General features: G+C 51.5%; 1 protein-coding gene across 1 annotated transcript in view; it reads right to left on the reverse strand.

Annotated features, from left to right (window-relative positions):
* The window catches only part of STK11 (serine/threonine kinase 11), a 202,929-nt gene that overhangs the window by 47,359 nt on the left and 141,395 nt on the right, over nucleotides 1-14,175 (reverse strand). Inside the window, exon 7 of the mRNA XM_086946696.1 lies at nucleotides 4,148-4,205. Within this exon, the coding sequence (XP_086802822.1) occupies nucleotides 4,148-4,205 (58 nt within the window). The remainder of the gene's footprint in view (nucleotides 1-4,147; nucleotides 4,206-14,175) is intronic.

The following is a 14,175-nucleotide window of genomic DNA, read 5'->3' on the forward strand; positions in this document are numbered from 1 at the left end:
GGAGCTGCCCCCTTGCACCTCAATCCAGCACACAGCACAGACAGGGAGCTGCCCCCATGCACCTCAATCCAGCACACAGCACAGACAGGGAGGTGCCCCCATGCACCTCAATCCAGCACACAGCACAGACAGCGAGCTGCCCCATGCACCTCAATCCAGCACACAGCACAGACAGGGAGGTGCCCCCATGCACCTCAATCCAGCACACAGCACAGACAGGGAGCTGCCCCCATGCACCCCAATCCAGCACAGACAGGGAGCTGCCCCCATGCACCTCAATCCAGCACACAGCACAGACAGCGAGCTGCCCCATGCACCTCAATCCAGCACACAGCACAGACAGGGAGGTGCCCCTATGCACCTCAATCCAGCACACAGCACAGACAGGGAGCTGCCCCCATGCACCTCAATCCAGCACACAGCACAGACAGCGAGCTGCCCCATGCACCTCAATCCAGCACACAGCACAGACAGGGAGGTGCCCCCATGCACCTCAATCCAGCACACAGCACAGACAGGGAGCTGCCCCCATGCACCCCAATCCAGCACAGACAGGGAGCTGCCCCCATGCACCTCAATCCAGCACACAGCACAGACAGCGAGCTGCCCCATGCACCTCAATCCAGCACACAGCACAGACAGGGAGGTGCCCCCATGCACCTCAATCCAGCACACAGCACAGACAGGGAGCTGCCCCCATGCACCTCAATCCAGCACACAGCACAGACAGCGAGCTGCCCCATGCACCTCAATCCAGCACACAGCACGGACAGGGAGGTGCCCCCAGGCACCTCAATCCAGCACACAGCACAGACAGGGAGCTGCCCCCATGCACCTCAATCCAGCACACAGCACAGACAGCGAGCTGCCCCATGCACCTCAATCCAGCACACAGCACAGACAGGGAGGTGCCCCCATGCACCTCAATCCAGCACACAGCACAGACAGGGAGCTGCCCCCATGCACCCCAATCCAGCACACAGCACAGACAGGGAGCTGCCCCATGCACCTCAATCCAGCACACAGCACAGACAGCGAGCTGCCCCATGCACCTCAATCTAGCACACAGCACAGACAGGGAGGTGCCCCCATGCACCTCAATCCAGCACACAGCACAGACAGGGAGCTGCCCCCATGCACCCCAATCCAGCACACAGCACAGACAGGGAGCTGCCCCATGCACCCCAATCCAGCACACAGCACAGACAGGGAGCTGCCCCCATACACCTCAATCCCGCACACAGCACAGACAGGGAGCTGCCCCCATGCACCCCAATCCAGCACACAGCACAGACCGGGAGCTGCCCCCCATGCACCTCAATCCAGCACACAGCACAGACAGCGAGCTGCCCCATGCACCTCAATCCAGCACACAGCACAGACAGGGAGGTGCCCCCATGCACCTCAATCCAGCACACAGCACAGACAGGGAGCTGCCCCCATGCACCCCAATCCAGCACACAGCACAGACAGGGAGCTGCCCCATGCACCCCAATCCAGCACACAGCACAGACAGGGAGCTGCCCCCATACACCTCAATCCCGCACACAGCACAGACAGGGAGCTGCCCCCATGCACCCCAATCCAGCACACAGCACAGACCGGGAGCTGCCCCCCATGCACCTCAATCCAGCACACAGCACAGACAGGGAGCTGCCCCCATGCACCTCAATCCAGCACACAGCACAGACAGGGAGCTGCCCCCATGCACCTCAATCCAGCACACAGCACAGACAGGGAGCTGCCCCCATGCACCCCAATCCAGCACAGACAGGGAGCTGCCCCCTTGCACCTCAATCCAGCACACAGCACAGACAGGGAGCTGCCCCCATGCACCTCAATCCAGCACACAGCACAGACAGGGAGCTGCCCCCATGCACCTCAATCCAGCACACAGCACAGACAGGGAGCTGCCCCCATGCACCTCAATCCAGCACACAGCACAGACAGAGAGCTGCCCCCTTGCACCTCAATCCAGCACACAGCACAGACAGGGAGCTGCCCCCATGCACCCCAATCCAGCACACAGCACAGACAGGGAGCTGCCCCCATGCACCTCAATCCAGCACACAGCACAAGGAGTGCAAAGCCCCAGGCTCTGGCAGGAACTTGCATGAGGTAGTGCAGGAGGAATCCATCTCCTACCTCAACACACACACACACACAGAATACCACTGCTCAGCAAACTGCAGCATGCAGAGCCTGGATCCTAGCTGATGCCAGGCATCTGGTGTAAAATATGGATGTGTGTGTGTGTGTGTGTGTGTGTGTGTGTGAGAGAGAGAGAGAGGGGGGGGGGGGGGTTAGTCTCATGGCCTCATCCTCTCCAGATGTGCCTTAGTGTCTACAGTAACATTGCACACATTCCCAGTGCCCCCACCCTCTCACATTAGACACCAGTGCTGTGGTAGCTTTGGCTGATCAAATGAAGTGTGACACTGAGAAAAGGAGGTGGTTGCCATGGAAACGGTGTGCTCATACAGCGCAGCATCTCTTATCCTGGTCCAAGACTTGAGAGCGAGCTGGGCAGTGATAGGAACAGAGGCAGTGCTCATCCAGAACCCCAGCTTCCCTCACCCTGGTCTAGTACTTGAAAGACAGGCGAAGCTGGGAACTGGAAGGAGAGAGGCGCTGCCCACCGGGAAAGCTTGACCGCCAACTCACTGACTGGCACAAGGCCAAGATGGACGGAGAGTACTACAAGCCATGGGGTTGACAGTTTGTTCAGGTCTCTACAAAGGGCTGCTTGGACTCCTCCTGAAGTATAGATTTCCTAGTGCAAACAGAAGGCTCCTGAATAAACCATTTTCCGGCACCTCACATCCACCCCTCCTCATCTTATGAACAGAGCTCCACTAAGAGGAACAGGGACCCCCATGCACATCCCAGGTGGCCCCTAGACCCCTGCAACTGACTCCTGTCCGACAGAATGAGGTGCTCCCGTTCCGGGCCCTCTTGTATGTGCCTGTGCACAGCTTCCTCGCTGCTGCCCTACTTTCCCTCATCCCACTCTACCTACCGCAGGCTCCCTGGAGGCACCCGTCAGTGGCGCTGGCAGACAGCGCTGACGCACGTACCCCAGCGGTGACTTTGTGCAGGGAGCGAGGGCTCCGCCAGAGTGGTGCATGGATATCATACAGAGATACAGTGGAGGATGGGAAGGAGGAGGTGACCAGAAGGTACCGGTGGTTATGGATAAGCGGTGGGGTCGGGAAGGAGGAAGGTAAGGAGGGTAGATGCTGGGAGCTTACACCAGCGAAAGGGAGTAGATGTAGGGTGCCAACACCAAAGAGAGGTGGATGGTCTGGGTGGGTTCACACCAGGACAGTGAGTAGAGTTGGTTAGTGACTAGATTAGTGGCTGACTGCTGAAGATGCAAGGTTGTGCTCAAACCAGGTAAAGATGGTCTGGAGGGGTCCAACCCCATGTAAAGGAAGGCTGGTGGAAGTGGCAGATCTGACAACACGAGGGCGCTGCTTACCTACATCCTGTAAGAGGGCGAGGCGAGCAGCATAAAGACAGGCGGTGCAGCAGCCTCTACTTATGGGGAAGGGGCATTGTGGCCTGACAGTCAAGCTGACAACATTGAAAAGCTGGATGCTGATCTGGGCATTGTGCTGACATCAGGTGAGGCAGCAAATGGGCAGGCAGGTGTCTGAGAGCGAGGAAGGTGGAGCGAGTGTGTGCTGGAGGACTGATATCAGGGGAGAGGCAAGAGGGTTGGGTGACTGGTTGCTGGGAACCAGGAGAAGTGAAAGGATAGAACAGGGCAGAGAAAGGAGAGAACAGTGAAATGCAGGCACAGACGAGGACAGCGGAAACAGGAGGGCCGCGGACAATACAGGGAGATGCAGCAAGACTACCCCTAGGGATGGGTGTCCAGGCTGACCAGAAGGACATGCAGCGGAGGGCCCTTCACCAGGCAGAGGAATGACCCCGCCCCCATCACCCCACCCTCGCAACACCAGGCAGAAGAATGACCCCGCCCCATCATCCCACACTCTCAACACCAAGGAGTCCAGGGGAAAATCGCTCTATCAAGTGGCAGGTTATATGGATGGGGCAGCAGGGGAGCGCCCTGGGAGCGGAAGGGGCATCACACCAGAGTTAGGCCAGTTAGTGAAAGAGAGACAGTAACAACACTCACCTGTGCTGCCGGATCTGTTGTAAAGAAAACCTTTTTGCTGGGTCGTAGGCGAGCATTCCTGCAAATGGCAAAGAGGGCAAAGGTCAGCGCACCCGAAGACTTTACATGGGTGTGCGAGATGCAAGTCTGCACTGCTAACACCTGTTATGTACATGTGTGAGGGGAGTTTCTCCCACTAGGTTATAATGCCATCTGTGCTGTTATTCATAATGAAAGCTTACGCACCTGCTGAAAGTACTGAGTGTGTGTGTGAGGGAAGCTTGCAGGTCTGCCTGTACTGTATATTATTGGAGAGAAGCCTGCCCACCTGTTTGCACTTAACATAGTGTGCACAGCTGCAGCCTGTACAGTACTATGTATGTGTGTGTGTGTGTGTAAGGGAAGCTCTCGCGGCTGCTGCACTTACTGTACATTGTATGTGTGTAAAGAAAACTTGCACTGATGGTGTCTGCACTGCACATTTTAGGTCACTGATAGAAACTTGCACTGCAGCTCCCTAGGCTAAACATTCTGAATAAGGGAAGCTTGAGCAGCTGCCGGGTGAGTCCTACCTATTCTGTGAGGGGAGGAAGTTTGCACTGCAAGCTACTGTCCGTGTTGCACGATCATGTGAATAAAGGAAGAATGTCTTGCTGCTGCCTTTGCAGTGACGTCTGATCAGTGACGGAAGATTGCAATGCTACTGCCTCATGGCTCAGGGTTCTATGCATGTGGTGAAAACAAGCAGATGGAGCTCAATGCAAAGGTAAACAGCTTGTATTTGCGATTTAGGAGAACACGTAAATATAACAACGGATGACAAACTCCATGTGAGACCCACCTAGGAGGGTAAAGAAGCAAGCCCTCTGATATATCTATGCCACAGCACAAGCTCACGCTAAATGCAGGACGAGGGAGAGAGCTATTGCAAGGTGAGCTCCCAGGCAGGCTTGCTTCCACTACTGGAAGTGAATGGGATTCTAAGGGGCCCCCTAGGTAGTAGTGTTCCAGGATTTCCAACTACAGCAGATCAAGCCTCGACAACCAGCTCCTGTGAATCTGTTGGTGGGCTTTTCTTGTAACCATTGATGGTTAGCAGGCAGTATTCGGTGTGGGTTTTGTCATTTACTAAAAGTCTTCTGGGATCACAGCACGTGAGCTGGATAACTAGGTTATTGCTAACAGGCACTTGATCACTTGCTCTCTACCCCTCGATAGGAATAGCTTACTCCTGGGATGAATTAAGATAGTGTAGGAGGCTGGCTCTATGTATGCTCTATGCCAAAGTAAGGTGTAGTGTGCAGAGTCCAGTGGATCCTCAGAGGTATAGCAGAGGCTAAATTAGACAATCACAAACAACTCTCTTTGTGGTAGTGTGGACGAGCATTTAGGCTTATCGGGAGTGTGTTAAACAGTTATTGTATTCATCAATCAAGACTGAAGGCACACACTCCGAGACAGAATTCAAACTAATTACGGAAGTATAATAAAAGGTATACTTATGTTTTTATTTCTAGGACTAAATAGACTTGGCACAGGTAGAAAGAATATTCTTTCAAATGCAAGCCTGTACACAGAAAGGCAACTGTAGATGAAACTGGTAGTGTTACAGGTTTGTGTTTGAAATTGCTTTGCATTACTTTTCTGTTACGTCGACTATTCAGTGTCGTATGCCTTGAGAGCACACCGTGGGTCCTACAATACAAAGGTAAGTAACACAATTCACTTTTCAAAGCACAGATACTTTAGTTCCAAACCAAAGGCAGGTCAACACTTGGAACATTTCAGAGGAAAAACAACATGGGTTCCTATAGACAAAAATAAAACCGGGTTTGCACCCAAGTAAACGACTTGCAATGTTGGGGTTAGAACCAAGGTTCAAGGAAGCACTCGAGCTGAACCACTAGGGCGGCCGGTTGCAGAGTGCAGTGGACTAATGTTAGTAAATGGGGCTAGGGGGGCCTTCAGTCAGGGGCTGCGACGAGCAGGCCTCTGGGTTATGGGAGCAAAGCTCCAGGAGTTAAGATCAGAACTGCAGGGGCCAACAATCAGCACAAGAGCTGCACTTACAGCGGCACTGAGACGTCTGGATGCAGGGTGCCAAGGAGACGTCAAGAGCCCTAGTGTTTACAATGGAAATCTCTGGTTTGGAAGAAAAGCTACAGGCTCGGGCAAGGAGGTTTCCTGAGGACGACTACCGGCGGGAGAGATAAGTTTGATTGTTGAGGTATGCCTGAACACCGTCGGATGGGCCACCAAAAGCTGGGGTCTTTGGGCGTCAGGTTTTCTTACCAGCTCTGGTCGCAGTCGGGGGGGACCTCTCAGGTTGAGGCTGCAGGCGTCAGGTAGAAGATAGTGGTAGGTCGGGGGATCACTGGATCCCAGGTCAGAATCGCTGGGGAGACTTCTTTGTGGTGATGGGCCACTGACTAAGCCCCGAGGTGTTGGGTGGAGAGCGGTGCAGAACCACTGAGTCGGCTGGATCTGGGGTCTCTGTTGGAGTCTTGGGTTCAGCAAATCCGCTGCTCACTGGAAACTGAGCCTTTTTGGTGAAGGTAGGGCAGGTCCTCCAGGTTCTGGATGGCATCTGGACACACAGGGGTGTTGCTCGTCGAAGTCGGGACAGGCCAGTAGGGCTGGGGTCAAAGCAGTTGGTGTCCTCTTCCTCTTTCAGCACAGCTCTTCGGTCCTTCTTTCTTCACGAATCTGAGGAGGCAAAGTTCAGGGGGTTGTCCCGAAATACTTAATTTAGGGGCGTTACAGGGGTGTGCAGGCCGGGACCAATAGGTCCCTTCCTTCAGGCGAATACACCCCCTATTTTGGCACCCTCCAGTGGCATGGGCCTCTCCGATTGACTGGGTCCCCTCATCTTTAAAATGGAGGGGACTGAGATGTGTGCTTCATCTCGCCTCCCTGAGGGTTGGGGTTGGCAAGGGTGGGCACATCTCCCCTCCCAACTTGGTTTTCCCACAAATTCTGTGACTTAAAGTAGGGGCAGAACCAGTGGGAGCTGGGGTCAGCAAAAGGCAGGGTCAGCTAACAAAGGAGACAGCCTTTCGAGGCTTCCCCTTAGTGGACCCAGCCCTTTCTGGGAGAGGAGTATTAAACACCTCTGCCCAGGATGGGCTTTGTTTCTGGACCCAGAGAGTGGAGGCGCTCTACCCAGGGTTACAGAAACCGGTCTCGTGGTGGCAAATGGCGGGTAGCCATTCAGGCACCACACCAGGGATGGTAGTTTTTCAGGGGGCATCTCTAAGATGCCCTCTGAGTACATGGTAAAATAAATCCCACACTGGCATCAGTGTGGGTTTAATGTGCGGATATGTCTGCTACAAAACTCCCCCAGTTTTAGTAAAGTCATTGTGGAGCTGTGAGGTTCGTAATGACAATATACTGTTTATAGTTTTACTGCAATTACAATGTCTAAGAATGGACTTCGACACTGTAGGGGTACAGTGCTCATGTAACTGTGTCCTCACCTGGGGTCTAGTGCACCGTGCTAGAGGGGTGACTTACCTAGGCCACAGGCAGTGGGTTGCAGGCATGGCACACAGGGATGTGTGCCATGTCGTCTCATCACTTTTCTCTGCACTAAAACACACACCCTGCAAAGGCAGGTTGTGGGTGTTAAGGTGCAGGGCCTCTAAGGGTGGCACAATAGGTGCTGCAGCCATTAGAAGAGGTGTGGCGCAGCGGCCAGGGTGCCAGACTCCAGACCACAGGGTTCACCGTTCCATCCCCGGCACCGGCTGCAGGTTAGCATAGCCCAATGTGACTCTGGGCAGAAGCTCGCTTAATCTTCCCGACGGCCCCCAGCGCCCGGACACCTCTCCGGAGGTAGCTGTGCGCTTTACAAATGCTGGTATTTTATTTAATTTCATTAGAGGCCTTCCCTTGTCACAGTGCCCTTGGTACCTTTTACAAAGGGGCTTAACTGTGGCCAGGGATGTGCCAATTGTGGGTACAAGTTACAGCTTTGGGAAAGGAACACATGTGCTGGGGTCTGGTTAGCAGGATCCCAGCACACACACAGTCAAGTTGGCATCAGGTACCTGGCAAAAAGTTAGGGGGTAACCTTGTCAAAAGGAGCACTTCCATACAGATAGGAAGATACAGCATGCGAAGAATGTAAATGTAAATGTCTTTGTACTTGTATAGCCCACAGCTACCCGCAGTGGGTCTCCCGGCGCTTGTACGAATACCGCAAGGGAACCCTTCCTGGTTTTCCGTGTGAAGTGTCCACTCCTGGGCACCCCCATGGTGAAACCAGGCATCCCCGGCGCTGTGGAGGCAGTTGTGGAGACTAAGCAAGCTATTGCCCAGAATTGCAGCATGGGACCCATGATTGCTATAGGCACTGAGGCGAGAATATCCAGTCAGAGGAATTTATGAGCCCAAGACCCGCCAAGGCGGGAATCGAAACCGGGTCCCTGGCCGGAGCTCTGCATCAAGGTCTGCCTGCTCTAACCATTGAGCCACACTTCTCCACACGATTCAATGCCCAGTCACTGCTGCGTCTAAGAAAATGACTCTTACTTACAAGTAGGTCGAAAGAGCAGTTCAGAGTAGATCACCATCTGCGGCAGCGATAAGACAGTGAACCAAAACCAAGCCCATTGCATCATTTACCCATCAGGCATTTTAGCTCATTGCCCCTACAATCAATATTTTCCAAAAAACCCACACTTGGATAGACCGCCCCCACACCACCAAGCTCTGCAATTCCAGGAGACTTTTGCAATAGTGTTTAGAAACAATCACGGGTGAGCCAGTCTATGGAAAGAGGTCAGAGACTAAAAACAAAGCGATGAAGTAACCTTGCTTTAAGATGTTTTCATCTCTCCGGAAACTGGGGTCCATTGAGCAACCAGTGGGTTGAAGACCAGTCGTAAATTGACAAAAATCCGATATTTCCCTAAACCCAAAAACCCATCAGCAAACAACAAGGGGACCACCCAGAGCCAAGGACATAATGGCTGCGGGTTGACCAAAGTCGGTGGCCTGGTCTGGTGGCTGTCGGGTATCTTGTAATTGGTATCTAGTTAAAAACAGTGCCTTTCAAAAACAGTTCCGGACACAAGTTGTTTGAAAGTTTTCAAAGGGGAAGAAATATAGCTGTGGCTCAGCAGCAACTCTGGTGACCCACCAACCCCCGCCCAAGGCCCTCTTTCTTTAGTGAAGGTCTGTGTGTAAAACTGTCCGGGGTACCCAAAGGACAGGTGACGGCCACTGGACCCCTAGGGCCAGTTCTCATTGGAAAATGGATTTTAGCATTAGGAACTGACATCTACTTAACATGAGATGGTTCAGACTATTCTGGAACTCAGTGACCGCCGTGCCAGTGCTGCAAAGATACTGGACATGTGCATCTCTTCAAGATGGAAAGGTACATACATACAGATCAGGTTGTGTTTTTTAACAAAAAATAAAATGTGACATTTTCTGCATATCAAGTAGAAGTGCATCTTCTTTCTCAGAATCCAGTTTTGTGGGCTTCATACGTGGATTTCAAGGACTAGGTCATGGTGTTGTTGATCCAAGACCCAACAGACAAGCAAGAGTGGCAGCGGTTAGTACAACAGAGAACTTTACTGAACGTAGGAATGCACTGGGAAGCCTCAGCAACAGAAAGGTAGGTTTGTTTGTGGGGTGATAGTGCAGCCTGTCCTTTTCACCTTAGACAGGCAGTGAGCAGGGATACGCTGCAGTAGGTTAGACCTTTCTACAACAAGAAACCAAGCTGGTCGCTGATGACTACACCACTTCAAGCCAGAAACTGGACTGTAGGATATCGACTAACCAGGAATCAAAACAATGGCAAGATAAGCAGGCTGGACACTGCAGAGGAAGAGCAGGCTCCCTGGTCAGTGCATGGGTAGGGCAGAGGCCTGGTGGGTGCGAGACGTGCCAGTGCACTGCTGATAAAGGGCAGCTGCAGCCAAGCTCTGGAACAGTCATTCTGATGTTGGGACAGATGAGCTACAGGACGCTCATCAGAGGGATCCACGCACATCTGCTGGAGGCAGTCGGACCAGGAGCCAGTCTTCTAGCAGTCTAGGCAGCTTCTCCCTTTTGGAAGCACTTTACCTTTCAGTGCTCACATCACAGGTGTCCTCAGGAAGGGACCAATGCATATCCTAGACAGCTAACAGCAGACATTGTGTCTGGCCAGAAGTCTGTAGTAGGCTGATGAGGTTTCCTTGCTCCCGGCATTTTTACCGCTGGCATATGCATAACTTGTCTGGCTAGTTTAGGATGCCAGAGCCAACCAAAACACCAATTCTTTCAAAATATTGTTTTCTCATTCAGAGAGAAGAGCATCCCTCTTCTTTCTGTCTGGTATTAAAGGTCTTCTAGAGCAGAGGTCAAGTCAGAAGAGTCCGATTGGTCAGGATGTGGATAAGCCCGAGTCTCAACTCTCCCATGGTGCTTCTGCAGAATTGCATTTCATTAAAGCAGGGGAAATCTAGACTAAACAAAGGATGATAAAAAATGTCCACTCACCTCTACCTCTCCACCAAAAAATTCAAAAGGCAAGACTGGTGTCAGGAGGCATCTTCAGCACAGGGAGACGCAGGCAGTCAAGTCCACCAAGGACAAATGCAGCTTGCAGGAGAGCCATCATCCTGCACAACCATGTATGTGGTGTCCAAAGATACATCAGTATTCACTCCATAAGGTGCAACACACAGAAAAGTCATGCAACCCACACAAAGATAGGCAAATGGGTCCAAATGACAAAGCAACCATGCCGAACTCTGGATGGATGCAAAGGTAACTTAGGAGCAGGGAGAGAGGCACTGAGATAAGCTCCCAGTACAGAGAATCTCACCACAGAGACCAGTCCAGGATATCTTGCAGGGAATTACCTGAGACGATGGAATACACGAGACAGGGGAGAGGAAACAGGGATTTGGAGGGGCCCACTTCATGTGGGCACCTGGGAAGGCAAATGCCTGGTAGAGCCGGTCCTCAGGAGTTCACTATAGAGATGCATGGAAATGCCGGACTTACCAAGAACCAAAGGTCATGTCTATGTAACACTCCATTCCATTGTGGTTAGCTTCTCTATGCAACCAGAGAGGATGACTAATCAAATGCAAAATGCTAATTAGTATTGGTGTTACCAAGGGAGGACTGCTCATGTGATAATCCTCAGCCCGCCCCATCTGAAAAGAAAAAGCAGGCCCCAGTGAGCCTAGTCTGTGATGGAAGCCCCTCAACATAGAGTTCTTGTTCTTGTTCTTCCTTTCTCAAACCACTGCAAATGAATGCCTAAGCAGAGCTAGCACTCGGTGAGGTCAGGGCAGCAAGTGACTAGAGAACCTAGGAAGACATAGTGCCCTGTCAGTTCAAGCATGAAAGTGTTTCCATATAGTCTGCACCTGCCTCATGGCTAGGTGGCGCTAGTTCAGTGGCAGACACATGGTACAGGGGGCTCCAAGCACAGAAATAAGTAGTAAGCAGGCCCAGCAGTGGAGCCTCAAATAAAACTGCAGTAGCAAATTCAAAACTACAATCTCAGGGCGGTGAAGGGAAGAATGCCTAGCTGGTGTTAATGGGGAAGTGGGCGTTAATGATGAGAAGAGGGTGGCAGGGAAGAGAGCTGGTGGGCGTTAATGGTTCCTGAAAGTATGAGCGGCAATTAGGAGAAGTGACAGATCTTGTTTTTAAGAGTAAGCTTGTGAAGTTGGGGCCACGGCTCTGGTTTAACTCCGTGAGGCAAGGAGTAGAAGATGCAGTCCAAACATGTGTCAACTCAAATTCACACGAGCAGCATGAAGTGCATTGGGAATGTGCAGTTTCCCTTCAATGGAACAGGACGAGCAGAATGTGTGCGACATTGTAGAGTCCAGTCTCTAGATGGAAAGAGTGTTCAATGACTGTCTGCGATAACTTCCTGAGGTTGAGAGTAATAGTCGACGCTCAGAGGCTGGCGAGCAGGCACTGTGTTTTGAGACCTGTGAACCTTAAAAGTAAAGAGCTTACAGGGTGAACGCAAGTCTGCGACAACCAACTTTTCCATCAGTCACGATGTACACAGGATGTTCTGCAGTCTGTGACCGCCTCGAAAGGAGAGAGAAGAGTTTGACTATTTGCATTGAATTTTCATAATCATTCTAAAAAGTGAAAGAATATCACAAATTAGCTGTGTGTTGAGAATAGATCATCAAAATAACTTTTTTCAGAGAAAAGTGAGTCACTGCTGTTGGTGTGCCAGCCAAAACGTGCGGCTGTGAGCTAAAAACAGACCTCTCCGTGATGCCTTTCCCGAGCATTAATATGAAGTGCAGTTGAGGAATGGATTGTGACTCAATCCTATCAGACAAGAATGGCTATTTCTGGCACTAATGAACAGGGGTTATTATTGCCAGCGTTGGCCCAATGGGATGCAATTGTTGACTCCATCGCAATGAACCACTGTCCCTTTTGTAATGGTCCAGCACAGTCTTCATTTGGGAGATCGTGTTTCTCCACTCTCAGGACACTACTCGCTGGAAGAAGCCACCGTCTCACCCAAAGATGTTTAGCAGAGGCTGTAAATCCAACTCTTCAGCTCTGTCTGCGAATATTAACGAATATGCTACTTACCAGTATGCATCTGTTCTTGGCATGTAGGGCTGCTGACATTCATATCTGTGCATAGATCGCCGCCTAGTGTTGGGTCCGGATGATCGCACATTGTTGTCCTGGAAGAGTCTTCGAAGTATCACGAGATAGGTGGCTCCTTCCCTCAACTACAGTGCGCATGGGCATCGACTCCATCCTCAGATTGTTTTTAGCCATTGTGGCAAAGATGGAGTGAAACTTTGTGAATGATGACCATGCTAGAAGTATATGTGAGTTCTGCAGCTGCTACAGGCACCGGGGAGGAGGGCGGGCGATATGAATGTCAGCAGCCCTACATGCCAAGAACAGATGCATACTGGTAAGTAGCATATTCGGTTCGAGGCATGTGGGCTGCTGAATTCATATCTGTGCATAGAATACATAGCAGTCCCTCCATTAGCGGCGGCCGCCTGTGCCAGCTGCAGCAGTTTGGAAAAGTGTTTTTAGAACAGCCTGCCTACAGCTGCCTGCTGTTTGGAGTGCACATTCACACAGTAGTGTTTTGTAAATGTGTGTGTGGTAGACCATGTGGCTTCTAAAGGAATATTTCCAAGGAAAGCCATGAAGGCCCCAACTTCCGGGTGGAGTGGGCCCGCGGGGGAATCGTTAGAGTGCGCCTGGCTTTCTGATAGCAGATCTGAATACACTTAACGATCCACCTGGCTATACCAGCCTTGGAAATGGGGTTGCCTTTGTGTTGTGGCGAAAAGGCAACAAATAGTTGTTTCGTCTTCCGAAAATCTTTGGTCCTATCAATGTAGTACATCAAGGCTCTTTTGACGTCAAGCGTGTGGAGCATTCTCTCCGCGACTGACTCAGGATTTTGGAAGAACACAGGTAGTTCTATAGTCTGGTTGATATGGAACTGAGAAACCACCTTAGGAAGGAACTTAGGGTTAGTGCGAAGCACCACCCTGTTGGAATGAATCTGTATAAATGGCTCTTGGATAGTTAGTGCCTGGAGTTCACTAACTCGCTGTAATCGCTATTAGGAAAGCCACTTTCCATGTCAAGAACTGAATCTCGCATGAATGCAGTGGCTCGAAAGGGGGACCCATTAGTCTCGTGAGGACCATATTTAGGTTCCATTTGGGAGCTGGTGGGGTCCGTGGAGGAATGACTCGTTTGAGTCCTTCCAGAAAGGCTTTGATGGCAGGCACTCTGAAAAGGGAGAGGTGCTGCCTGTTTAGGAGATAAGCCGCCATTGCGGATAAATGTATACGAATGGAAGCATAGGCCAAATTACATTTGTATAGATGTAAGAGATAACAAATGATGTTTTGAATAGAGGCGTCTAGCGGGTTGATGTTGTGGTCTGCACAATAAATGACAAACCGCTTCCATTTCGCCGCATAGCATGCTCTGGTGGTGGGCTTCCTTGCCTCCCTGATTATGTCCATACAGTAAGGAGGTAAGTTGAGGTAGCCAAACTCTAAGAC

Source organism: Lissotriton vulgaris, chromosome 12, assembly GCF_964263255.1.
Source record: "Lissotriton vulgaris chromosome 12, aLisVul1.2, whole genome shotgun sequence".
In the NCBI taxonomy this organism is placed as follows: Eukaryota; Metazoa; Chordata; class Amphibia; order Caudata; family Salamandridae; genus Lissotriton; species Lissotriton vulgaris.